The 27,952-nt window shown below is 52.3% G+C and overlaps 1 protein-coding gene across 1 annotated transcript in view; it reads left to right on the forward strand.

Annotated features, from left to right (window-relative positions):
• Nucleotides 1-27,952, forward strand: part of LOC102945778 — a 73,353-nt gene that overhangs the window by 18,393 nt on the left and 27,008 nt on the right. The window contains exons 8-13 of the mRNA XM_037914892.2: nucleotides 6,835-7,302; nucleotides 8,901-8,996; nucleotides 9,512-9,742; nucleotides 10,070-10,092; nucleotides 10,824-10,939; nucleotides 13,328-13,387. Of these exons, the coding sequence (XP_037770820.2) occupies nucleotides 6,835-7,302; nucleotides 8,901-8,996; nucleotides 9,512-9,742; nucleotides 10,070-10,092; nucleotides 10,824-10,939; nucleotides 13,328-13,387 (994 nt within the window). The remainder of the gene's footprint in view (nucleotides 1-6,834; nucleotides 7,303-8,900; nucleotides 8,997-9,511; nucleotides 9,743-10,069; nucleotides 10,093-10,823; nucleotides 10,940-13,327; nucleotides 13,388-27,952) is intronic.

Consider the following 27,952-nt stretch of genomic DNA (forward strand, 5'->3'; position numbering starts at 1 on the left):
GTGGCCCCACCCCTGCTCCTCCTCTCTCCTTAAGCTCCCACCCTGTGGCCTGCCCTAAGTGATGTGCCCTGGGGGGCAAAGGAGTGGAGCACCTCCAGGGGAAATGAGAAGTCAGCACCTGTGTGGCACAGTATTGCCAACCCCCGGCATTTACAAAGCACAAGTCAGGCTGCTCAAAATCATAAAGTTGGTGTTGGTCCTGCTTTGAGCAGGGGATTGGACTGGATGACCCTCCTGAGGTCTCTTCCTAATCTTCTGTGATTCTATGAAATGTAATCATAATAAACATTAGGTTGTTTCTATTTGGGTTTTGGTTGCTCAGACCTGTAGGCGGCACTTGGGTCACTTTTTCTAGATTTTCTCTGCAACCGAGAGGGCGAGAATCTTCTGTGATGCTTCCGTTCCACATCCTCCTCACCCAGACTGCCAAGAATGTGGGCGGGGGGAGGCTCTGGGCACCCAGCCACTCCACTCCAGAGGAATTCCATCGGCAAGGAATGGGGAGCAGCAGGTGATAACGGAGCAGACAGGGCATGAAAGGAAAAGGGGGAGAAGGAAACAAACAAACAAGGACACGAAAGTTTAAACTCAGGGTCTGTCTACACAGTATGTGTCTGTGGCCTCACTGCTCTTGGCAGTGTGTTCGCTCCAGCAGTGTCAGCCTGTGTACTCGTACCCGAGCTGGGAATCACACCTCCCAGGTGCTGTGTAGACGAGCCCTCAATTGAACTAGGACATTCTTAATTCACAATGAGGCGCGTGTCCACAACCACAAGCAGACTTGCACGGAAACAATGGGCGGGAACTAAACCCCACTGAGTGATTTCAGTGACAATCTGTGTGCGGAGGAGCCTTGGCTTGGCGGCGTCTTGCTGAACATCTCACCACCCGCCTGGGACCAGCCGGGCAACAGGGGCTCCCTGGGTCAAGGTGAGAGGCAGCGGGAGCGTGTTAGTGATAAGGCGTAAAAACGTCAGCACAGCAATTCATTAATCAGGAGCAACCTGTGAGCTGAAGGGAGATTTTAGGGTAAATATTCAAAGCTGTCTGAAAGTGCAGTCTAAAGGTTAAAGCCCAGCCGATTCAAAATGCCATCTAAGAGCTGGAAGGAAGACTGTAGTTTTAAACTTTGTAAATCTCCATAGACAGAAGGGAAAGTAACAATCCTACCCATCCCTCCCCATCCCCTACCCTCCACCCAGATCTGGATGAACTCTTTTGGGGGCCAGGGGCTATTAGATTTTGTGGGACCTCCTAGGCTCCGGGGTGCAGCCAAAAATGCAGGGTTCAGAGTGTGGGAGGGGGCTGCGGGATGAGGCAGGGGGTTGGGGTGTGGGATGAGGTGAGGGATGAGGGGTTGGGAGTGCAGGAGGGGACGCCAGGGTGGGACCAAGGAGTCTGGAGTGTGGGATGAGGGGGTGGGGTCTGGGAGGGAGTTAGGGCTCAGGAGGGGGGTCAGGGCTGGGGGTGGGGGGGCGGGGTCTGGGTGGGAGTTAGGGTGTGGGAGGGGGCTCAGGGCTAGGGCAGGGGTTGGAGTGCGGGGCGCGTGCCTAGGGCAGCTCCTGTTTGGTGGCACAGCGGGACTGGCAGGCACCTTGCCTGCCCTGGCCCCTCACTGCTCCTCCCCGATTGACCCTGAAGCTGCCAGCACAACCCAGACATCCCTGGCTGCAGCCTTGGGAAGGGGGGGCCAGGTGGCTCCACTCGCTGCCCTGCGCTTGCCTACAGGCAACGCCCCCGCACAGCGTGCAGAACCGGCCCTGCCTCCCCAGGCAGGGGCCAGGACGCAGGGGCTTTAGTGGCTACAGTCAGGGGCCCAGGGCTAAAGGGGCCCCGCAAAAGATCTGAAGTTTTGGCGACCCGGAGATCTTTTTGCGGGGGGCCCCTTAGTCTGTGGCTCTGGGCTGCAGACCCTAAAGCCCCTGTGTTCATCCAGCCCTGCCCCTGCCCCATTCCAGCTGCCCCAGTCTCTTCCAGTCATTCTCCTTGGACCAATACTGAACTCATCAGCACTGTGTGGGCTGGTTCTGCTGGGGGGAAATACGAGCCAGGGACCCATGTTTGGGTTTTGTCTGACCCTGGGAAGAGGCGTGTCAGCTTGGAGAGCAGGGACAACGGGGACTGCTCCGCACACACGGCTGGACATGCTCAAGTCCACAATGAGCAGCAATCTGCCCCTCTGCACAGGCTCTTTGCTGCTGGAGCTCCCCGCAAATGTTTCCCACCAACGCATTTGCTGCCACAGCTCTAGATTCTGACCCGGGTTGCACCATCGCTCCTTTGACCTGAGCCGTGAGCCAGCGTTTGGGACCCGCTAGGTTCTTCCATTGACAGGAGAAATTGAATAGAGGAGTCAGGTATTTCTTTGGAGCAATCTTTATAATTAACGAACAATGTCCACAAATTCCTGTGCCCTGAACAGGATAGAAACAAACAGCAGCCGGCAGTTTCCTAACTGGGAAATGCACGTCTGCCTTTCAGGGCTCCCTATCCCTGAAGCAAGCCCTCGCTCTGTTTCCTGCCAGATTCACACTCACGACTGCTTCTTTTGACTTTCTACCGCACACACACCAAGCATCCCTCAGCCCCTGTGTTTCCTGCTAGCTCCAGGGAAACCCCTCTTCCGCCCGCTCTACACAACACTTAGATCAACCTAGTGAAGTCACCCAGGGCTGTGAAACATTGTGCCCTGAGTGCCACAGCGAGATGGAGCTAGCCCCCGGTGCAGACAATGGAATTCTGCCGGTGACCTGGCGACGGCCTCTCAGAAAGGGGGATTAACTACAATGATGGAAAAACCACTTCCGTCAATGCAGGATGCATCTACACTGCGGCCCTTCAGCGACACCGCTGTAGCTCTGCTGTAGTAGCGACTGTAGTGTAGACATACCCTTATTCTTCCTGAGACCTGGTCTTTACCTACCACTTAGGTTGGCCTTGGTACTGTGCTCAGCGCTGTGAAAACTTTCACACCCTGTGTGACGTAGTTAGGCCGATCTAACCCCTGATGTAGACGCAGATAGGTCAAGGGAAGAATTCCTCTGTCGATCTAACAACTGCCTCTCCCAGAGATGTAGTGTAAACTCGCCCTTAGACTGTGATCCAGAAAGGCCAGCACTGTAGTGGGGAAGCCACCTAAGCTAGCCAATGGGAGAGGCCGGTGACAGGGGCAAGTGCTAAGGCCTCCCTGCACAGAGGTAGACGCCTGCTTAGCTGCACACCCCATGGCTGGGGGAGGATGGGGGGGTCCTGTCACATCACCAAAGCGATGACTAGAGTTATGGATGAGACCAGCTTTCTCTTTAAAACTTGACTATTGTAAGTGCACTGAGATCCACAAAGTCCCTCGGCTTGCCTGGAGATTTGGTGTGCCCTGCGGAGGAGCAGGGTCAGGCTGGAGGCCAAATTGGAGGCCAGTTGACGAAGGGTTCCCAAGATACGTCTCCCTGGTAAAACAGCTTCTCTAAAAGTCCATGGCTTCTACCACCATTTGTGTTCACTGATAGAGAAAAGCCCAGAGTGGAGCGTTTTGCTTCAACGTCTCACTCATGGGAGAGTTACCCTCAGAGAGTGTCTGGGACCAGGGTTGCCAAGTGCTGAAAATAATTTTTATGGACAGTATAGAAAAAAAATTACGGACAACCAAACTCTTTTATGGACACATACTTACGTAAGATAAAGATGGCTCAAAAGGACAAAAGGGAACAATATTCAGTCTTTTTATTCCTACATCAAAACAGAAATGTTATTCTGCCAGTTTCACCGACTTACTAGCCACATCAGCGTCCTCCAAGTTCTCCGGTTTGTGATCAGACACACACACGCCCGTTCAGGAGCAGCTCACAGGCACAGGGTATTTCCTGCAAAATTTGCTTTGTCTTTTCAATTCTTTCTGCAGTCTCTGGATCCAGCTCTTCCAGCTGGGCCAGTAGGAGTCGCTCTTGTTCCTCCAGGACATGGTGCAGTTGCTGAAAGTAAGACACAAGTTTCTGCCTTTCAGCTTCTCTCTCTGCCTGTAACATTCGACCAGGGAGAGAGCAGAGCAGGGCAAGGACATGGACAGACTCCAGGGATAACTGATAGACGCTTGCATCCATAGGACAGATCATATCATTGGAAGCCCTTGGGCTTTCCTGAGAATGTGCCTTCAGTTCAGTGAGAAATTCCCCCGTCACTTGCTGTTCCTGCAGCCCTCCCAATCCTGGAGATGCAAAGCAGCTGAAGCCTGAGCCCCGCCGTGTGGGGCTGACAGCCGGAGCCACGTTGTGGGGTTGAAGATGAAGCCCTGTTGTGTGGAAATGAAGTCACAGAGGTCAAACAAAATTGCAGAATCCATGACCTCCGTGTTCCACTCGTACCAGTGGTTATCATACTATTTTTTGTGATCTCGTGACCCCCCCTACAAAAGCCTTGCAATCTCCTTTTGGGTCAGGACCCTCCAGTTTGCAAAACACTGTCTGAGTGGTTAGCACACCTACTCCTGAGAAGTGGGGGACTCTGGTTCAAACAATGCCCCCCACCCCCGGCAGGCAGTGGGATCATAGAGGCTGACTTTTATTTTTCCCTGGGGGTGCTCTACCCCCTCTCTGCCCTGAGGCCACGCCCCCACCATGCCCCTCCCCTGAGGCCCTGCCCTAGCTCCGCCTCTTCTGACCCACTCCGCCTCATCCCCTAAGGCCTTGCCCTCTGGCTGCCTCTTCCCGCCCCTGCTCCAACCCCTCTGCCAAAGCCGCAGCCAATCTTCAGCTTGCTGCTCTCCGCCCTCCCCCAGGCACCTCCCCTAGCCACCAAAGAACTCATTGGCAGCCCCACAGAACAGCTGTGACTGGTGGGTGCTGAGCTCCCCCTGTATTTTTTCCGTGGGGTTTGAGCTCCGGAGCACCCCTGGGGTCAGCACCTCTGTTGCTTACAATCATGGGACCGAGCAGTGACCAAGTATAAACAGCGACTTACAATGAGACTTAGCCCACGTCCTGCTGTTAATGGGCAAGTCAATGAGGCCTAAATTTACAGCAGCGGCCAGATTTTGGGTGTCTCGGTTTATCTCCTTGAAATACAGGACTTCAGGGCACGTGGTCCACCCGCATTCGCAGCTGCAGCCGGAGTCAGTGGGCGCTGCCGGTGCCCAGCCCCTTGGAGAACCAGCCCCTCAGCACTTAGCTCAGTCCCCAAATTTGGACCTTAAATCGAAAGACATTCTTGACATTTGGACACGAGCCCAGCATTGTGCTCTGGCTCCTGTGCCGGCTAGCGTGGCTGTTTGTGTCCTCCTCCCCAGCTGCTGCAGGCACAGGGAGTGCTCCTGGGAGGGGCGGGTGGGAGTGGGGATGGAGCATGGACAGGCTGGAGGAGGAAGGGGCGGAAAGGGACAGAGGGGTGTGGCCAGGGTGAAGCTGCACCTCTTGTACTCTGCACGCTGGCAAAAGCCCCTTAGGACCATTAAACCAGGGATGCAGCTCTGGCTGGAGCTCAGGACTTGCCGAGCTGCTGCTAAGCTCTGCATTGGCCCTTAGAGCCACTGAATAGGGGGCCCATTGAACCAGCCCACTCCCTGCCTCAGTTTCCCCATCTATACAATGCCTGTGTGTCTCTTCGCATTATAGTCTATGGAGGACAAGGGGCCATGGTGCTGAGCTCTGAGCAGACCCGAAAAGCTTACGATTCAGTGTCCCGATCTTGAAAGGTCTCAGTGTCCCAGTGATGCCAAAGGGACTGGCGTGGGTAAAGATACACTCACCATTTACTGAGAAAGGGGCAGAGCAGAAAAAGGCCACCCCAGCTGTCTGATTGAATGTCTCTAAGTAACCAGCTGCACACGGTGCATCCGACAGCCAGGGGAGAGAAATTACAGGTACTATATGTACCATTCCAGTCTTTTTCCTTTCCGTAACCCTGTACCAAAGCACTGAATCTGCTCTGCTCTGCAATGCTGAGTGAAGACTCAGGTACCTGAGACAGCAGCAGGGGAAAGGTGTTTGCATGATGCTCAAGCCGCGCAGAGACAGCAAAAGGGCAGCACTTCACTGGGCTGAGCTGCAACGTCTAGTAACCACGTTGTTAACCTGCTGCAACGCTGGACCCGGGTAACTAGCTGCATCCGCAGCAGCATCTCTGCGCAGCACGGCTTCCCCGCCACAGCTGAATTCCCTCTCCGTGTCCCCGATGGCGGCTTCCCAGACTGCCCCAGGCCTCCTCCGTCTGTCCCCACATCCCCTGCTGCAGCCGCAATGGGCAAGTGGCCTGAGACGTCTCTGTTTATCCCACACCACGTATCCTGAAGGCCCCTCGTGCGAGCTCCCCTCACACGGGTTGCCCTCGGCCATTAGGCCCCAGCCCTCACCTCGGGGACAGGAGCTTGGTCTCCCTGCAGTCCCCGGTCTCTCTGCTGGGATGGACCAAAAGGGAGAAAACGGTTGCAGGCCTTGCTGGGTGTGGTTGTGTTACAGGGTCACCTGCCCCCATAGGGCCCAGGCTGAGATCCCAGCACATTCCACAGGCCTCTGAGCCGCCATCAGATGGACTCTCAGCCTCGGTCCGTGTGGTGGTGGGGGACGCACTGGGTCATTGCCCTGGGGGAGCTCCTGGGGGAGGGAGAAGATTTAGCTCCTCACAGTCAATTTTAACAGTTCTAAAGCTTCAACTTTTTGAATCTCAGTGTCTAGTGTCATTAAATAGTTCTGGTCTGACCAAAATATTGTCTGATCCTCCCAGAATTGATACATTTTTCACCAAAGCCTCCAGGGGTGAAATTGGTTGGGTCCTTCCTGCTCAGCAAATGGCAGGAGTCACTTTCAGGCAAGGAAACACCCAGTTGCTGCTGCAGGTGGGGCATAGTGTGAACTCAGGAAACTGAAACTTACCCTGTCCCACTGCCCGGAGGGAGCCATGGCTGCAGAGAGCCCCGTGGAAAGTCTCCAGGAGGAAGCGACATGTCCCGTCTGTCTGGACTATTTCACAGACCCTGTCACTCTGGAGTGTGGGCACAATTTCTGCAGAGCCTGCATCGCCCAGTGCTGGGAGGGACTCGACACAGCCGCCTCCTGCCCTCAGTGCAGAGAAACTGTGCAACAGAGAAACCTCAGGCCCAACAGGCAGTTGGCAAATGTCGTAGAAATCGCCAAACAGCTGAGTTTCCAGGCAGCGAAGGGAGCAGGAGGGGGTGGGGTGTGTGGGGAACACCAGGAGGCTCTGAAACTGTTCTGTGAAGAGGATCAAACCCCCATCTGTGTGGTGTGCGACAGATCCCGGGCTCACCGCGCTCACACGGTGGTTCCCATACAGGAAGCTGCCCAGGAGTACAAGGTAGGGAGTTGCTGTCCAGTCTAATGGGTAATAACTTTGGATGTTAATTACAGCTTAATGGTGTAACCCTGTCATTCAGCTGTGTGTAGCCTTCATTGCATGAAAGCTGATTGGGGGAGTTACAAGCTGTGGCTGGTATTACTGGTTGTATCACGGTGTTTATTGTTATTTGCATCCCCTAGAGACCCCAGATGAGATCTGACCTCGATTGTGGGGGCCTTGCACAAAACCCAGTGAGGGCCAATCCCTGCCCTGAGCCATTTACAGTCTAACTGGACAAGACAGACAAAGGGTGGGAGGGGAAACTGAGGCACCGAGAGGGGAAGTGACTTGTCCAAGGTGACTCAGCAGATCAGTGGCAGAGCTGGATACAAAAACCTGGTTTTCCAAGGCCCAGTTCAGTGCTCTAACCACTAGCTACTCTGCCCCTTTCAGCAGCACTGTGCAGTGATGAAGTGCAGACAGTAGGAGGAAAAGACTCCTTGATACAGGTCCTGAGCGCGGCACGGAGAGGAGGTTTCTCACTGCGATTCTGAACTCCTGTGCCTGCTCCATAAGGGTTAAACTCAGATGCTGCCAGCCTGCACTAGAGGAGATCACTGGGCTGAACATTGTGTGGGACCCCGAGCACCTTCAGTCCACACCCACAAGGGCTCCAGTCAGCGCAGGTCCATGCCACATGCCACTGGGATCAGACTTATCTTCAGCAAAACTAACCCCTGGGCAGTGCGGACCAGTGCCAGTCTGACCTGTTCCCGTGTGTTCATGGGCAAGGACCAGCCAGCGTGGTTCTGTTAGTCCCACCAGGCAGCCCTTAGAAATCTGCCAGAATCCACCGCTTCTGGGGTCTTTGCTCGGGACTTTGGGGTCGCTACCCAGAGGCCATTGCCAGGGAGAGGGGCTAGGACAGCACTAGGGCAAACCCCAGCTGTTCCTAACACAAATCAACGCATCTAATGGGGTTTTCCCTAGTCCTTAGATCAGTGCTGTCCAACTCCCCGGGGTACAGGGCTGAAAGTCAATATGGCTGCCCCCGATATGACTGCCCCCGGTGGCTTCTGGGATTGGTATCACTGTTAAATCTTCTCAAAAAAAGCTTTATAGATTCACCACCATGGGACACCAGTTTTCCACTGGTTCGACTCAATGGAGAAAGTGGATGTAATAACTTCAAACCATCTGAATACAAAACCCGCCCAATTTCCATAAATCAGGTTTCATTTCCTTCGTATCTCTGATGTCCTACCTCTAGAAAGACCCACTGTTGTACACACTATTGTTGTAACTGTGTTGGTCCTGGGCTATTAGAAAGACAAGGTAGGTGAAGTAATATCTGCTCATGGGCAGCTTCTGTGGTGAACGACAAACTTTGAAGCTTACACAGAGCTCTTCTTCAGGCCTGGGAAAGAGTGTGTTCCTCAGAGCTGAGTTGTGTGAAACTCTTTCACCAATAGAAGCTGGGCCAGCAGAAGGTATTGCCTTACCCACCTAGTCAATCTAGGAAGACTGACTGTTGTGTACAATTTTGGGTGGAAAAACACCTCATCCACCCCCTCCAACCCTGAAAATAAACCCACCAAATCATTTCTGTTTGTCAGGAAAAAATACAAGCCCATTTGAAGACTCTGAGGGAAGAGAGAGAAAAGCTGCTGGGATTGAAAGTGGCTGGAGAGGAGAGAAGCCGGGAGTATCTGGTCGGTGCCTGTTCTTCGCCTGCTGGGACATGGAGCTGGGAGGGATGTTTATTGGTAGATTTCTCTGTGGCCTTGTGTGTGTTTCTCCATGATCATGGGATACTCTGTGTGTGTTTGTGTGTGTGTGTAGATGTGCATATCACAAATATGTGTGTGTGACCCGCAGTACTGCTGTCTGACTTTGGCTTGACCCTTCGCGTGGCTGCCTGACTCCGACTCCAGTCCTGATCCCCCGTGTGACTCCAGACACTGATTCTGGCTCAGCCTTTGGCGTGACTTCTGAGCTCGACTGTAGCCCCAATCCTTGGTGAGATCCTGACTTTGACTCCAGCTCTGACTTCGGCTGTAGTTCCTGACTTCTGACTGCAGCTCTGAGCACTAGGCCTGACAGCTCATGGCCTGGGCTCTGTACAGATGCGTTAGAGATTGTAAAGAAACTCTCTCTTGTAAGACTGTATGAAAGGTCATCAGGCTCCATCCATGTTCCTGACCATCTCTTTCCTTATTTCTTCTAGAAACAGTCAGAAACCGAGAGGCAGAAGATTGTGTCTGAATTTCAGCAGCTGCGTCAGTTCCTGGAGGAACAAGAGCGACTCCTGCTGGCCCAGCTGGAAAAGCTGGACAAGGAGATTGTGAAGATACAGAATGAAAATATCACCAAACTCTCAGAGGGGATTTCCCATCTCAGTGAGCTGATCAGTGAGATGGAGGGGAAGTGTCAGAAGCCAGCAAGTGAATTCCTGCAGGTGAGACTGAGCTAGAAACATCCCAAATCCCAACACAGGGACAGGACAGCTCCTGAAGTACTGGTACTGGGGTCCAGCAGTCAGAGATCTCAGTGTAACTCAATGTGTGCATTGCTGAAATGTGAATGACTATTGTTCTTTTCAGACTCACAGACACATTGATATTAGAGCTGGAAAAGCCCCATTAGCTCAGTGAAACCATGGCCCCGGGGCCAGGGCAGGGCTGATTTTCCCTGTGTTTGCAAAACCCCTTTCCTGGAATCCCAAGTGTGTGTCAGGTGGTACTGAGATTTTTTTTAATCTCTCTCTCCTCTCTCTCCCCTCTAGGATGTCAGAAGCACCTTGAGTAGGTACGTGGCTCTCTCTCACTCCCACACATACTTGGCAATGCTGGGGAAGAGCATGGAGATGATGTTAGCACTGCATCTCCACAGCAACATGTGTGGGGATTTTGGATACAAATCTCTCAGATAAACTTAATCCTGAGGTTCTCATCCTGGTACAGAAGACTCTGGAATTCTCTATTCAGTGGGAAAGACTGACCTCAAGTGTTTCCTCGAGATGTCACATCCCTGGGGGAGTGGCTGCTTCAGGATTGTGGGGATGGAATATGGGCCTGTCACTACTGGGGCCCTGCTTACCACTCAGCCCAAGGCAGCAGTGGTCAAGAGTCTTTCTCACCTGAGTCTTTCCCAGCGTAAGGACTGTTTGGAGACCTGTGTGGAATGAGCTGGGGACGGGAGAGTTGGTGTTTCAGTTTAGTTCCTAGTGGACAGATTTCTACAGCACTTTACATAGGAATCTCCTGTCTCTCAGAGCATGGAGGCCAAGGAGTGAATTGGCCATGGAGATTCAATTCCCCTTTTGTCCCCAGAGCTGATCTCACCAGACCAGAGTTGAAGAATATTAAGGAGTCCTTAGAAGGGAAGGTTGTACAGCCATGGGCTGTGTTGCACCTGCTCTGAGGCTGGGAGAAGTCGAGGAATTTGAACTCCAGGCATATTAGAGCAGCGACTCACTAGCCAGAACTTATCATGAGTCACACAATGAAATATAATCATGGGAAATTGTTTCTCTCTAGGTGTGAGAAGGGGAAGTTCCAGCAGCCAGAGGAGATTTCTCCTGAACTGGAAGAGCAAGTCAGCGATTTCTCCCAGAAAACTATTGTGCTAATGAAGACTCTGAGGAAGTTCAAAGGTACCCAGAAGGGATCTAGGAATGGAAATTGGGAAGAGCCTCTGAGACTGCGGGAAGAGAATGGTGCTGGTCAATTGGTTCACACTCAGATGATGCTTCTATTTAATTTTTGGGTGAGAAGGCCAGACATTTGTGTCCAAGACACTCAGGTTGATTAATTCAAACCTTTGTTTGCACCAGAAACATGCTTTTCGATTACAGTTACAAAGTAAGAAATGACTCATCGACTTTAAGGTCAGAAGGGACCATCATGATCCATCTACTCTGACCTCCTGCACATTGCAGGCCACAGAACCTCCCCACCCACTCCTGCAATTTACCCATAAACTCTGGCTGAATTACTGAAGCCCTCATATAATGATTTAAAGACTTCAAATTACAGAGAATCCACCATTTCTTCTAGTTGAACATCGGTAAATGATACGTTCCCCATATGGGAGAGGAAGGCAAAAATAAACCTCAGAGTCTCTGGCAATTTGATTTGGTGGAAAATTCCTTCCCTATCCCAAATATGGTGGTCAGTTGGACACTGAGCATTTCAGCAAGACCCAAAAGCCAGACACCTGGGAAAGATTTCTCTCTAACTCCCTCCCCGACTAGTGCCCCATCACCAGCCATTGGGATATTTGCTACTAGCCATCGCAAATAGAAAGAAGTGCTGGTCAGTTCCCTTCTCCTGGGGCAAAGGTGGGTCATGGGGGATTTCTCCTAGGAAGCTCTAATTACGCCTTACAATCTCTGGAATATTATACACATCCAAATTGCATATTTACTAGTTCTTTTCCAATCACCTTTGAGTGGTATGAATATTAAGTACCTTTTATAGGTCACACACTACACATGCATGAACACATCATTGGCAGGGCTTCTTTTGTTCAAGTTATTTTCGTGTTATTGTTGTTTTCTCTGATTCGTTTATCACCACTGATTATGCACACGCCACTTTGACCCTTGTCTCCACACAGGGGATATTGGACATTGCTAACTTCTCTGTGGCTGGATGCACAGCCTAGCTCCAGCCCTTCAGTGCCTCACCCCACTGCACAGCCCCCCTCAGCCTAGCTCCAACCCTTCAGTGCTGCCCCCCCACTGCACAGCCCCCCTCAGACGAGCTTTAGTTCTTCAGTGCCACCTCCATATTGCACAGCTCCCCTCAGCCAAGCTCCAGCCTGTCATTGCTACCCCTCCCCCAGCAGCACAGACCCCCCCCTCAGCCTAGCTTCCCAGGAGCAGCGGGGATGAGGGACAGTGGGACACCACTTCTGGGAGCCACCAGGGTTAAGTTCCCCCTCCACCCCCCGCAGAAGAATTTCTTCCACCCTGGCCCCTGCTCACAAGAGATCCACAGCCAGAGCTTTACCCTTTGTCCTGGTCAGGAGACAGAGGACATTCCCATCAACCCTGGGATCACCCCTGCCCGGAGAGAGGTGCCCTGGTCACAGTGAGGCGATGGGAAGCTCTGCTCCACTGAGAGACCCCCCTCCTCTGCCTCCGACATCCTGTGACATGATGGGGGATCTCCCATGTAAGGGACACAGACAGGGGAGAGACATGGGGTAAGCGGTGTAGAGGTGGGACACACACACAAACACACACACAAACACACACACACACACACACACACACAGACACTCATCCTCCCATCAGACATATTATTTAAACAAGAAAAATAAAAAAGTAGTGACAACAGTGCACTGAAATATGGTTTTAGGAGAAATATTTATTTCAATGCCCCCATCCCACAAAAAAAAATATTGACTGCGGCAGTGAGGGACATTCAAAAACACTCCCATGAGTTGAATTTATTACTATTATTATTGTTTATTATTTATTAACGAGCTAGGTTATGGTTTTTTCAGTGTGGAAAATTGTGCATTATTTTACGGGTTGAATGATGACTGAATGACATAACCCCCCACCAATGTCCGTCACTCACTCCGGTAATTTTGTCAAGTGTCCGTCGCACAACATGATGCTGCCTGACCCTGGCCAAAGGGACCAAAGTGGGTAAAGTTACTTTTCTGCCAAAGTCTTTGTATGATCTGGGTCTAGGTTATGACAAAAGGCCGTGAGTGAATGAGACAAACCAACTGGATTCTGAAGGGTGGGAGGGGATGAGGAGGGGAAAAGTAAAACTCTCTTACAGATTGTGTGTCTTGGGATGGTTGTGAGGCTGAAAGGACGTTGGTTCCATTGCTGGGAGATGGCTGAATGGGAGAGGAAATAGAAGGTTTCAGTTAGTTTCTATTAAATGCCTGAGTGTGTCTCTGGGCCTCTCGATCTGTTTCTCTGTCATGATGAACAATCAGTTCTGTGCGTTCAGAGTGGGGACGCTGTTATCAATATGAAAGTCTGAAATCTCCTCTCTTTTCTCCTTTCCCCCGCCAGACACTCTGCCGTCTGCACTGGAGACACAAATTGGGGAATCCCTAGGAGCACACAGACAGGGTGAGTTTGCAGCTGGAGACTGTCTTTAAATTAGGAGAAAATTCCAGTGAAAACATCTTCATGAGATTGTAACGAAAGTTACCAACCAAATCACCAGTGGCTGTGGCGCACACAGCCCTAAAAATAACCTATTCACAGTGAGGAGATCCAGGGGCACTGGAACATGGGGGGCCAGGGGGCCAAGCTCACCCTCTTTTTTAACATGGGCATAGTTTGGGGGCAGGGGGCCGTGTTGGCCCCCCAAACTGCAAGCCTTGGGCAGGCGTGGAGCATCGCAGCATTGGCTGTGCTTCATGGAGGGGCAGCTGATCAACTGCGCCCTGTGTAGTGCAGCTTCTTCCTGGTGCTTGTCCCTCTCAGTGGCCCCACCCCTGCTCCTGTTCCCCCTGGACCCTCCCCCTGCCCTGGGTGGTGCACGCCGGAGAGTGGACATGGGAAGGTGGAGGTCAGGGGCTCTCCATAGTGGCCAAGGCTCCCAGCCTGGCCAGGGGCAGGGCCTCGGTGAGAAGATGAAGAGTGGAGAGGGCCAGGGAGAGGGCAGGGCCACAGGTGGTGCGACCTAGTACCCCCCTCCCCAACATCTGCCAAGGTGCCGGAACACCTGGGGAGATCCCAAGCTGACATCACACAAATAATCCTGACACCAACCTTGGTGCTGAGTTCATGCCCATGCTAATGAACAGAAACACTCTCCCTGAGCAGCACCCGAACAGAGCTCAATGCCCTGAGGACTGACACATCCCTCTGCTCTACCCCAGTGCAGGGAGTCTCCCCATTGATCTTCTCCAACATCCTGCCTTTCCTCTGGGCAGGGCTGGGCTCTCCCATTGGAGCTGCTCCCTGCTTCCTGGATTGGGGCGATCCTCTCCCTCTGATGCTGCCAGCTCCTCCCTTCTCTCTGGGCTGGGAATGGCGCTACCCCACCCAATGCCACCTCCTACTCTCTGGTGTTAATCAGCTCTTCCCCAGTGCTGCATCTTCCTCTCTCTTCCCAGCCCTGGGAGTGGAGACTGCATTAGAGGAGGGAGATTTCCTCTGGTCTTCAAAACTGTACCTGCTTCCTCAGCTCCCTCCCCACTAAAACCTTTCTTGGTGTGTCTCTCCTGCTGGGAATGGAGCAGAATCAACTGGGGTAGCTGGGAGCTGACGCTTTTGCAAACAAATGGGAAATTAATGAAGTGGGTCTCCTTACAGAGACTTAGGAAGTGCAGTGACATCCCTGCTCAATCTCAGGTGCCCAGGACAGAGGCAGCTCCCTGCGATCCAGGCCTGTCCCAGCCAGAACAGGGCTGCTGGGGAGAGTGAGAAATGGCCCCAGCCTCCCCCAGGGCCGAGCTCTGCCCCTAACGCTCTGATTCTCTCTCCCCAGCGAATGTGACTCTGGATCCAGACACGGCTAATCCCGACCTCGTCCTGTCTGAGGATGGGAAAAGTGTGAGATGGGGAGACATGCGGCAGCGACTGCCCAACACCTCTGAGAGATTTGACACTGCGCCCTGTGTGCTGGGCTGTGAGGGATTCACCGCGGGGAGACATTGCTGGGAGGTGGAGGTGGGGGGTGGGCGATGCTGGGCTGTGGGGGTGGCCAGAGAGTCTGTGGGGAGGAAGGGATGGATCAGCCTTAGCCCTGACGGGGGGATCTGGGCTGTGGAGCGGTACGGGGATCAGTTCCGGGCTCTCACCTCCCCTGCGACCCCCCTGCCCCTGAGCCGGGCCCCCAGCAGGATCCGGGTTTGTCTGGACTGTGACCGGGGGCAGGTGACATTTATCGATGCTGCTGACGAGGCCCCGATCTTCACTTTCCCGCCGGGCTCCGTCCCTGGGGAGAGAATCCGCCCCTGGCTCCAGGTGTGGGGGGGATCCCGGCTCCGACTGTGTCCCTGAGACCCACAGCAGAGGGGGGACCGGAAATCAGCCTCTCTAGCCTCACGGACCCCAGTGTCTATGACCTTGGAGGACTCCCATCTACCCAGCCCTTATCTTATGACCTCTGGAAGCTCCTTTCCCTTCCTCTCTGCAGCCCCAGGCACAGGAGGGGGAGGGGGAGGAACCCCTGGGGCTGCAGGAGGGGCAGAGGGGCCCTGAGGGGCAGAGGTGGGGGCTGGGCAGGGGGCAGAACTAACAGCCGGGCTGGGGAGAGGCAGAGATGGGGGCTGGGCAGGGACCAACATGAATCAATCAGGGTTTGGGGGGCTGGGGAGAAGCAGCAGCAGGGAGCGGTTTGTGCAGATCTGTGGGATTGGATCTCATGGGGTCTCCCAGCCAGAGCTCCTGCCGCAGGGGCCCAAGTCACTTCAAAACAACTGGTGGAGGGGATGGGTAGGGGGTGCAGATTGATGGAGAAACTATTATATAACCTTAAAAACATCATCATTTGGTCAGTCTCAAGATTTTTTTAAGCTCCTGAGGTTGGCAGCACTGGGGGAGGCAGGGACAGGGCAGATTTAACCAGAGGGAATTAGAAGAAGCAAGAAGGAAAATGTGAATGAAAATAAAAGAAGAATAAAGGGAGAGTCCAGGAGAAATAGTGGAAAATATAAATGAGAAGAGTGACAGGAAACTCCCAGGAGAACCAGCCTGGGGGCAGCAAGAGGGGAAGGGATAAAATTGGGGGTGGAGGGGGGTGGAATGGATCAGCCATGGGGGCTGATCTGTAACAGGGAGGGTAGGAGAGTGGGAGAAACACAGGAAAATAAACTGGGATCAGAAGTGAGGGTTAGGAAAAGGAATAGAAAAGGAGAGTATCAAAGGAAAGGGAACAGAGAGATTTATGACATGTTACTGAAAGTGAGACAGTAACTCATTAATTCCCTATATTAATTCCTGGTCATTGGTGCTATTTTAGTGCCATTAAGAAAACTGTCCTCAGTAGCTGGGGATCTCCTTGCCGTGCTGTGGTTATTAAGGCTCCTTCTCAGCTCCGTTTACTTACCACCTTTAGTGTAAGCAGTGTCAGGATGAGCTCCACCCTGACATCTGGTGGTGAGGTGTGGCAAGTTGTGGAAAAGAACTTCAGGGGCCGATCTCATTTGCATAGGCGCACCCACCCCGCCTAGAATGAGGCCATAGCTGCCCAAATGGTCACTTTGGCTGCTGTGGGATCCCCAGTGTCTCTGTTATTGGGGCAGGAAAAATAAATTGTTATTACCTGATTATGGGAACTGTGCTTGGAACTGTACTTGGCCTTTTGTTATGATGGAAGGACTCACCATCAACTTGGTAGCACTCGCTAGGCAAGGGTCATGGGTTCCAAAACTCTGTGAATTGAGAGAAGCTGGGGACTAGTGTTAATATTTGGTGGTATGGGCCCCTGAGTGAGGCCTTACATGCTAATTGCACTTCCTCTTCTCTCCATTGTGGAATATCAGAGCTAATTTTGATTCCATTAGGAGTCTACTTACAGACTGCTGAGCTCACTTTGGGCTAATGGTGTAGCAGTACTGGGGCTCCCCTACTACAAGCTGAATTCATCTAAGAGCTGAAATCACTGACTGTTGTGTTAAGTAGTGGGGGAGCTTGAAGATATATTGTGGAGCGGTTTGTGGGACTGCTGGAGTGCCTCGTGGGCAGGCAGGTGGAGCAGTTCATAGGACTGCGGGAGCTGCTTGTGGGATGCGGAGCAGTTCGTGGGACGGTGGGAGCTGCTTGTGGGGAGCGGAGCGAAGCAGTTTGTGGGGGCGGCTGGCGGAGCGGAGCGAAGGCCTATGGAGCTGTGGGGCTATCAGCTTCAGATCATGTAAGATGCCCCTTACCTCTCTTCCCCCTCCCATCTCCACCCAGGTTGGGAGGTAAAGCTCTGCAGATAAACTTTTGAACTCTGCGGCTGCCCTGACCAGGGACAGAGACTTTTGGGTCATTGGACTTTTGGGACTTTGCGTGATTTCAGGTTGCTGGACTCAAGAACCAAAGGGAAAGGGCATGCCCCAATTTGCTTGGGGTGGGTTTTTTGCTCATGGTTTGTGTTACGAATCCTGTTGGTGGTGTTTCCCCAACATAATGCCACATTGTTTCTCTCTGTTATTAAAAGGCTTTTTGCTACACTCAGACTATGTGCTTGCGAGAGGGGAAGTATTGCCTCTTGGAGGCGCCCAGTGGGGGTGGTATATATTTGTCCCAGGTCACTGGGTGGGGGCTCGAGCCGGTTTGCATTGTGTTATTGGAATGAATCCCCTAGATATTGAACCCGGCCCTTGTTGCTGCCATCTCTGACGGGCAGAGGGGTTACATTTAGTAATTACTGTAAATAAAACATTACAAACAATTCTTCTTGTTTGTTCCACTTTACTGTCCCAGCTGCAGTTGTCGGGGGCAGAGCCATGGGATTTGCTTCCTGACTTGGTTGTGTCCCCCCAGCCCCCACAGGGAATATCGCGCTTCTAGGAGCAGAGTTTGAGGTTTACTGGGATGTGTCACTAACCAGCCTGTGCTCTGTCTCTGTCCTGTGCACACCCGTGTGAATCAGGAATTGCTTAGCTGTGCTCTGCGGAGAGGTGACTGGTTGCACAGGGGGCAATCCATGACAGGACTCAGGTGTTGCAATGCTGAGCGTCACAGTGAGTAATTTTTAGGTAGCGAGACAATCACAGGAACAGCAGCACTGTGACCCTCAGAGCTGAGTCAGGGGCCTGAACTCCCTAGACAATCCATGGGTGACACGGCACCTTACAATGCAGTTCACAAAAGCCAGCTCAGAGGCGGGGAGCCCTGTAAGCTGGCCAATGGGAGATGCCGACAAGGGGAAAAGGGGTGTCCTAAGCCACACCCCCTCATGGATAGGCGCCTAAATCTGGGCTGCAGAGGGGTGTCTGTCTCTGCTTAGCAACCCACAAACAGGAACCCACCACCTGAAGTCCAGGGCCTCCCCCAGAGCAGTGCCTGGTAGTGCTGGTGGCAGCTGGCTGCCCCGGGCCCTTTGAAATCACCCCAGCAGGCTGCAGGGCTCCTAGGCGCACGTGCTGGATGGGTGCAGGGGCAGCTTAGGGGAAGGAGAATCCCCGGACCCCAGCAGGAGCCCCACTGGGTGGGGTGGGGGGTGAGAAGAAGCCCATGACCCCGGCAGATGATGTGGGGCTGAAGCTCTGACCCCCCTGTGTGCGTAGCTGGCCTGAGCCCCTCTCTCTCCCGTGCCCCCTGCAGGGAGCTGGCTCTCACTCTCAGGCTGTGGAGTAATTTGGCCCAAATCTAATCACCTTGGTATCTCCATTTCCCCCATCACCACACAGCCATGAATGGATTCAGCCTAGGAGGCAGGGTCAGCTTTAGCCCCATGTGGCAGGTGGGATCTAGGGCACCCAGAGGTGAAGTGACTTTCCCAAGGCTAAGCAGGGAGTCTGTGGCAGAGCAAAAAACCAAACCCAGGACACCCGAGCCCCAAGCCTGTGCCTGAACCACTGGGCCACCCTTCCTACCCGAGAAGGGGGAACCTCCTCTGCCGCTTCGAGTGTGTGGGTGGGAGCGGGCACTAGACAGAGTCATCAGGAGGTGGGGAGCAGAGAGATGGGTAAAAGGACATGGTTGGGAAACAAAAAGGGGGAAACATCAGGAAGGGGAGCAAGGACTTAGAGAAGAAACAAGAAGGAGGGAAAGGGGCAGGGAGAGCGATAGGAAGGGAGAGGAGAAAAGAAGACGGGAGAGGGGACAGAGGGGACAGACTCCCCACTGCTTGTGCCTCCCATCCACCTTCTTCCCACGGCCATCAGTGGCCCTCAGGTCCCGAACAAGCCCTAAGCAGGGGTAAAGCAGAGAGTGAACACAGTGTCTTTACACAGGGGTGTTAGTGAAGACAGCATGTAGCTGGGTGTAATGATTTTAACACACTGTAATTCATGATGATGTAATCATGTAGTTCATTACTATTGTAATAATAATGACATTGTTAGGATACCAGTGATAGACAGACATTCAATAACTAGAATATGAAGGAAATGTATAAATATGATGAAAATTGTCAGTTTTGGGGGAGTCTGAGCCCCCCCCAAACACACACACCTCACCCTTAAAGCAGGAGAAGCAGAAAGGAGTGAGCAGTGGGCTGGAGGCATTTGGGGGGATGGGACCTATTAGGAGGGGGCAGAGCGGGGGCAGGAAGAGGTGGAGTGGGGCACAGTGAGGGCTTGGCCTTAGGGATGGGGGTGGAGCCAGAATGGGGCACCCACCGGCAAAACCAAAAGCCAGCACCTATGGCGCGTGGGGTGGTATCGGTGGTGGCGAAGGCAGCCGGGTGGGCATGTGGAAGCCATGGCCGTGCCGGAAGAGCGCCCCCCGCAGGGCAGCCGGCAGCTCGCTGGGCACCACCCAGCACAGGCGCAGCACCGCCCAAATGTCCGGCGGACGGAGTCCACATGGGCGCGGCTTGTGCACGCGGGCAGCAGCGGGGGCCCATTGACTGTTCTGCCCTGGGGCCCGGAATTGCTTTGGCAGGGCTGGGGGGACTGTGCTCATGTCCTGCTTGGGGCCCACAGCCCGGCTCCATGTGCGTTCCCATAGCTTGCCCTCTCTGTCCATTTCCCTGTCTGTTCACTCTGCTGTGTTAGATCAATGATGACATGCATTTAGGGGGCTTCCCTTGAGTAACTGATAGAGATTTATGGTCTGAATTCTCACTGGCACAGCACTGCCAACCCCAGTCAGGCAAGCCTCCCAAAATCATGAGATTTAATCATAATAAATAGTAAATAGAAGCATTCTTTTGTTTGCCTTTTGGTGTCTCAGAGCTTTAGACTGCACTGGGGTGACATTTTAAAATTTTTCTCTGCACCAAAAGAACTAGTTACTTCCTTTCTTTAGAAAGCAAAAGCTGAGAGTCTCACCTCCTCACATGCTTCCAGGAGCTGGGGCTTCATCAAACACAACAAATATCACGAGACTCGGGATAAAATCATGAAAGTTGGTGATGCTGCAGCCCCTTTCCACTGAGCCAAAGCAGCGTTAGTGTAAATGAGAATTGGGTCTTGAAAACACTGATTCCAATGTAACCACGCTTTTAGCCTGAGAGTTTATTACCACGAGGCTTGGAAGAATGAGCTTTTATTCATCAATGTTGGCAAACCTTGTTTTTGCTGTCTACACACAAACCAATGAAAAAATATTTCAATTGATAATAAATGATAATTACAGATATGCAAAGTAAGAATAAGGCCGTGATCATTCCCCTCTATTCGGCATTGGTGAGGCCTCATCTGGAGTACTGTGTCCAGTTTTGGGCCCCACACTACAGGAGGGATGTGGAAAAATTGGAGAGAGTCCAGCGGAGGGCAACAAAAATGATCAGGGGGCTGAAGCACATGACTTATGTGGAGAGGCTGAGGGAACTGGGATTGTTTAGTCTGCAGAAGAGAAGAATGAGCAGGGATTTGATAGCAGCCTTCAACAACCTGAAAGGGGGGTGACGGGTTGGATCACAGAAACCCCCTTGTGCTTTGACTACCTCTTAGTCTGTTTTCCCTGCCAGCTTAGGACTTCAGTGCCCTGCCTGGTTTGAGCCAGACACGCCAGCCTGCTGCAAAGACAGCCCCAGGTCTGAACCACGTCCCCCAACAGCTGCGGGCTTAACTGAAAACAGCTGAAGAAGTGTTCCTGTCTCTAACACTCTGATGCCCAGCTCCCAATGGGGTCCAAACCCCAAATAAATCTTTTTTACCCTGTATAAAGCTTATACAGGATAAACTCATCAATTGTTCTCCCTCTATAACACTGATAGAGAGATATGCACAGCTGTTTGCCCTCCCCCCAGGTATTAATACATACTCTGGGTTAATTAAGAAGTAAAAAGGGATTTTATTAAATACAAAAAGTAGGATTTAAGTGGTCCCAAGTAATAACAGACAGAACAAAGTGAATTACCAAGCAAAATAAAATAAAACACGCAAACCCCTGCCTAATAGAGTAAGAAAGTGATTACAGATGAAATCTCACCCTCAGAGATGTTCCAGTCAGCTTCTTTTACAAACTAGCCTCTTCTAGTCTGGGTCCAGCAATCACTCACACCCCTGTGGTTACTGTCCTTTGTTCCAGGTATCTTTTGGGGGTGGAGAGGCTATCTCTTGAGCCAGCTGAAGACCAAATGGAGGGGTCTCCCAGGGGCTTAAATAGACTTTCTCTTGTGGGTGGAGATGCTCTCCTCTCTCCTATCCAGCATTTAGCTCCAAGATGGAGTTTTGGAGTCACATGGGCAAGTCACAAGTCCATGCATGACTGAGTTCCTTACCAGCCAGGCCACATTCCTGGGAATGCTCAGATGTGGATTGGCATCTCCACGTTCATTGTTAGCTTTAGTGTTTCTTGATTGGGTACTTACTGAGGCCTTGGCTACACTTGCGAGTTATAGCACAATAATGGAGCCCCAGGTGCACTAGCTCACTCCCCGTCCACACCGGCAAGGCACGTAGAGCGCTCTGATTCCGCGACTACAGCACTGCTGGTACTCCACCTCGGCGAATGGAATAACTTTTGCTGCACCCCTCCTGGAGCGCCGTGGCACCAGTGTGGACACCCTGGTCCTATAGTGCACTTTGATCTGCCTCCAGAAGTGTCCCACATTGCCTGCACTAGCCACTCTGGTCATCACTTTGAACTCTACTGCCCTTTCCTCAGGTGACCAACCGTCATACCAGCCCTTTAAATTCTCTGGGAATTTTGAAAATCCCCTTCCTGTTTGCTCAGCCAGGCGTGGAGTGCTCTCAGCGAATCTTTCCAGGCGACCATGCCTCCATGCGCCGGGAAAGCCCCAGTATGGAGCAATGGTGAGTTGCTGGACCTCATCAGTGTTTGTGGGGAGGAAGCTGTCCGGTCCCAGCTGTGCTCCAGCCGTAGGAATTACGATACCTTCTGGCAGCTATCAAGGGACATGATGGAAAGGGACCATGACCGGGATGCAGTGCAGTGCAGGATTAAAGTGAAGGAGCTGCAGAATGCCTACCACAAAGCCCGCCAGGCAAACAGCTGCCCCCGCGACCTGCTGTTTCTACAAAGAGCTGGACGCGATACTTGGGGGTGACCACACCTCCACTTCCAGGACCACCATGGACACTTCAGAGCCCAGTGCAACAAGGCAGGAGGAGGAGGAAAGCGGGAGCGAGGGTGCTGAGGTGGAGGAAGACACCCCAGAATCCTCGAGGCATGCAGCCAGGAGCTCTTCTCGAGCCAGGAGGAAGGTAGCCAGTTATGGCGGCCGGTGCTTGGGGAAGGACAAACATCAGAGGAGGTTCCCGGTAAGCGACTTTTGTTTTGGGAAGGAAGTTATTCGGTGCGGGCTCCTGGGGGGAGGAGGGTTAGGGCTGCATGCACGCCTAGATGCAGAATAGGGCGTTGATGTGCTCTCTCACTTCGCAGTAATCGGCCTCAGTGATCTCTCCGAAGGTCTCATGCAGAAGCTGGGCAATGTGCTTGTGCAGATTTCTTGGGAGAGCCACTGTGATCCTTGTCCCAGTCAGGTTAACATGTCTGCCACTGTGCCGTAACGGGGGGGACCATTGCTGCACACAGGCAAGCTGCGTATGGGCCAGGGCAGAAGCCACATTGTAGTAGAAGACCCTCCCTTGATTCCCAGCTCACCCTCAGCAGCGAGATATCTTCCAGGACGAAGTCCTGTGGAAAATGTGGGGACAGTGTTCAGTATAGGGGCCCCCTGCCGCTGTTGGCTCTCCCCGAGGCACAGAAACCCAGAGGACAGTACAGCCGTGAAACAATCAGTCACGCTTGACCCTGTGCTTACTCACCATTTTGGGGCTCCCATGGGTTATGTGCACTCGCTTTGGGACGGGGAAATTATGCTATTGTATAGACTGTGCTTGCCCTTAACTACAGGGGAATCATTGCTCTGTCTGGTGTGAACAATGAATGCTGCCTCTGTTCAGTGCTGCATTTTGCCTTAACAGATGCAACCTTGAGATCTCAGCCGTCCGTGTTATCACTGGCCGAAAGACTCCAAAGAACCAGAAAGAGGCCACGTAGAAGCAAGGAAGACATGTTGCATCAAGTAATGAAAATCAAAAAGTGCAGGAGTGGCGGGAGAGTGAAAGGAGGGTCCGCCAGCAGAATGTGGATCGCCGGCAGCAAAGCACGGAGCAGCAGCTAAGCATCAGGGAGCACCAGGCAGACTCGATCCAGGCGCTCGTAGCCATGAAGGCGGAGCACTACCGTGCCCGCCCCCGCCCCCTGCAGCCCTTGTCCCAAAACCCTTTCCCTTGTGCCCCCATGTCACCTCCAACCCACTTTCCCCAACATCCGGGTTCTTATCGCCACCAGCTGCCTCCAACACCTGTAGCCTCACCACCCAGCCCTGAAAACTACGACCCCGACCCTCTGCACTCAACCCCCATCACCAGGCATTTCAGCCAGCCAGAAGTCCAGCACTCATTGCACAGCCCTCCAGACAGGACATATGCAAATCTGTGATTGTTCCGTTCCCCACCCCACCCCCTTGGCCTTTCTGTTTCCCAAGCAGTTGCGTCTCTTTTCAATAAATGAATTTTCTTTTCAATAAATGCATTTTTTGGCTTTGAAAACATTCTTTGTTATTCCATACAGTAAAAGGTACCTTAGCCCAGGAAATCAACAAGCACTGCAAGTCAGTGTAGCAAACACAGATTCCTACTAACATTGGAACCACTGCACTTCACTCCCGTGCAGGGCTCCAAACGTTGCTGATGGCTTTCAGCCTCAAATTGCTCCCTCAAGGCATCCCTAATCCTGTCAGCCCTGCGCTGGACCCCTCTAATAGCCCTGCTCTCTGGCTGTGCAAATTCAGCCTCCAGGTGTTGTACCTCCGAGGTCCATGCCTGAGTGAATCTTTCACCCTTCCCTTCACAAATGTTATGGAGGGTGCAGCACGTGGATATAACCGCGGGGATGCTGTCATTGGCCAGGTCCAGCTTCCCATACAGAGAGTGCCAGCGGCCCTTTAAACGGTCAAAAGCACACTCCACAGTCATTCTGCACCGACTCAGCCTGTTGTTGAAGCTCTCCCTGTTGCTGTCAAGGCTCCCTGTGTAGGGTTTCATGAGCCATGGCATTAACGGGTAAGCGGGGTCTCCAAGGATCGCAATGGGCATTTCGACTTCCCCTACGGTGATCTTCTGGTCTGGGAAAAAAGTCCCGGCTTGAGCTTCCTGAACAGGCCAGTGATCCGAAAGATGCGTGCGTCATGCACCTTTCTGGGCCAGCCTGCATTAATGTCAATGAAACGCCCATGGTGATTCACAGGCTCCTGGAGAATAATAGAGAAATACCCCTTCCGATTAACGTACTCGGAGGCTAGGTGGGCTGGTGCCAGAATTGGAATATGCATCCCATCTATCACCCCTCTGCAGTTAGGGAAACTCATTTGTGCAAAGCCAGCCACAATGTCATGCACGTTACCCAGAGTCACGGTTCTTCTGAGCAGGATACAATTAATGGCCCTGCAAACTTGCATCAACACGATTCCAACGGTAGACTTTCCCACTCCAAAGTGGTTAGCGACCGATCGGTAGCTGTCTGGAGTTGCCAGCTTCCAGATTGCAATAGCCACCCGCCTCTCCACCATCAGGGCAGCTCTCAATCTGGTGCCCTTGCACCGCAGGGTGGGGGGGAGCTCCCCACACAGTCCCATGAAAGTGATTTTTCTCATTGGAAAGTTCTGCAGCCACTGCTCGTCATCCCAGACTTGCATGACGATGTGATCCCACCACTTAGTGCTTGTTTCCCGAGCCCAAAAGCGGCGTTCCACGGTGCTGAGCACGTCCCTGAATGTCACAAGCAAACCCACGTTGTATGCGTTACTCGAGTCGATATCATCGTCAGAGCCCTCACTATCACTTTGGATCAAAAGGAATAACTCGACTGCCAAAGGTGATGTGCTGGCTAGACACATCAGCATATTCCTCAGCAGTTCGGGCTCCATTCCCACAGACCAAAAGGGAAGACACAGCGTGCTGCACAAAAAACATTGAAAGATGGTGCCAAATATGGATGGAAACACAGGGAATGCGGGGATGCGAACCAATGCATCACGGGGCGTTGGGACAGGACCCAGAATGCCCCACACCCCCCGCCCCCTTCCCACAAGCCACAGTGCCAAAATGGGAAGAGGTGCTCTGTGGGATAGTTGCCCATAATGCACCGCTCCCAATGCCGCTGCAAGTGCAGCAAATGTGGCCGTGCCAGTGCGCTGGCAGCTGTCAGTGTGGACAGACTAAAGCGCTTTCCCTACTGCGCTCTCCAAGGGATGGTTTAACTCACAGCGCTCTACATCTGCAAGTGTAGCCATGACCTGAGAATCATCTTTTCTCAGGAAGATGAACAACTGCTTTCCTGAGGCTACTTAAAATTAGACAAGTACATAGCCAATATTCATAACTTCGACACATGCATACAAATAGGATGAATAGGCTCAGTGGATCATAACCGTTACAGAGATATGTTACATGGCATCTGCAGCATAAAACATATTCCAGTTATGTCCTATATACATTCATAAGCATATTTCCATAAAGTATTATGGGGTGCAACGTCACGGGGGTTCCAAAAGGGATGGAGCTCGGCTGTTCTCAGTGGTAGCGGATGACAGAACAAGGAGCAATGGTCTCAAGTTGCAGTGGGGGAGGTTTAGGTTGGATATTAGGGAAAACTTTTTCAGTACGAGGGTGGTGAAGCACTGGAATGGGTTACCTAGGGAGGTGGTGGAATCTCCATCTGTCAAGGTTCCTTCCCCACTCTGAACTCTAGGGTACAGATATGGGGACCTGCATGAAAACCTCCTAAGCTTACTTTTACCAGCTTAGGTTAAAACTTCCCAAAGGTACAAAATTATTTTACCCTTGGATTTCCACTGCCACCACCAAACTTTATCTGGGTTTACTGGGAAACATGGTTTGGACACGTCTTTCACCCCAAAATCCTCCCAACCCTTGCACCCCACTTCCTGGGGAAGGTTTGGTAAAAATCCTCACCAATTTGCATAGGTGACCACAGACCCAAACCTTTGGATCTGAGAACAATGAAAAAGCAGTCAGTTTTCTTACAAGAAGACTTTTAATAGAAGTAAAGGAATCACCTCTGTAAAAGCAGGATAGTAGATACCTTACAGGGTAATTAGATTCAAAACATAGAGAATCTCTCTAGGCAAAACCTTAAGTTACAAAAGACACACAGACAGGAATAGTCATTCTATTCAGCACAGCTCTTCTCTCAGCCATTTAAAGAAATCATAATCTAACACATAGCTAGCTAGATTACTTAACTAAGTTCTAAGACTCCCTTCCTGTTCTGTCCCCAGCAAAAGCGTCATACAGACAGACACAGACCCTTTGTTTTTCTCCCTCCTCCCAGCTTTTGAAAGTATCTTGTCTCCTCATTGGTCATTTTGGTCAGGTGCCAGTGAGGTTACCTTTAGCTTCTTAACCCTTTACAGGTAAGAGGATTTTTCCTCTGGCCAGGAGGGATTTTAAAGGGGTTTACCCGTCCCTTTATATTTATGACACCATCTTTAGAGGTTTTTAAGGTCAGGTTTGACAAAGCCCTGGCTGGGATGATTTAGTTTGGGATTAGGTCCTGCTTTGAGCAGGGGCTTGGACTAGATGACCTCCTGAGGTCCCTTCCAACCCTGATATTCTATGATTCTGTGCTTGAGAACTTATTTGAGTTTGATTTAAGGAGAGTGACTCTGCGTCTTTTCACAGGTGATGTGACCATCTGTGTTTTCATGGTTATAAAGCTTCAACTTTTTGAATCTCGGTGTCTACGGACATTAAATCACTGTGGTCTGACTTGCTATTGACGTATCCCCCCATAATTCCCCACAACTGTGAAAACTGAAATGGAGAACAATTGGAAAGAAATGCTAAAACCCAGATTTTTGTGCAATAGTGAACATGTAACAATAAATATTGAAAAAAATGCTTAAAACTGACGGCGATGTATATTTAATATATCAGTGAATTCTGACAATCTCTCCTTAGACACACACTCTGCTCCTTCAAGGGCATTGCCCTAGGGGGATGCCCACCCACCACAGGGCCCAAGGGGCCCATGTCACAGCGACACCTGCAGGCTGGAATGTTCCCCGTGGGCTCCTCCCCGCCCAGCAGCAGCCGAGTCAGTCCCAAGAAGGGAAACCCCTGGTTGCTGCTGCAGGAGCGGCCCAGGCAGAGCCCGGCTGGCCTCACTCGGCTTCTCTCCTACAGTTCATGTGGCCGGGCGGGGCTTCTGCCTTGTTTGGTTGGTTGGTTTTGAATTTCCCTCCCGAGAGCGCGATTGGCTCCCGGTTCCCCAATCGGCTTTAAAAAAGCTTTAAAGGCTCGTTACTGCGCCTGCGGATTATTTGGTTTTGCTTTTGGGATCCCCTGGGTGCTGCTGGTCCTGCTCCTCGCTTACTGCAGTGCCACGTGGCTGTGGGTGCCTGGCTCGGGTGCAGGGGCCTTGACTTGTTCGCTTGGTTGGCAGTATGTGGTTGTGGGGGGCTGCCCGCCAGCCCTACTCTGCCACCCAGCACCGAGTGGCTGCTCTTGGCTCACTGCAGGGGGTTGTTGGTTGTGGCGGGGGTTGTTGTTGGGGGGGGAACAGCAGTAGCTGCAGTGGGGCAGCCTC

Source organism: Chelonia mydas, chromosome 14 (assembly GCF_015237465.2).
Source record: "Chelonia mydas isolate rCheMyd1 chromosome 14, rCheMyd1.pri.v2, whole genome shotgun sequence".
In the NCBI taxonomy this organism is placed as follows: domain Eukaryota; kingdom Metazoa; phylum Chordata; order Testudines; family Cheloniidae; genus Chelonia; species Chelonia mydas.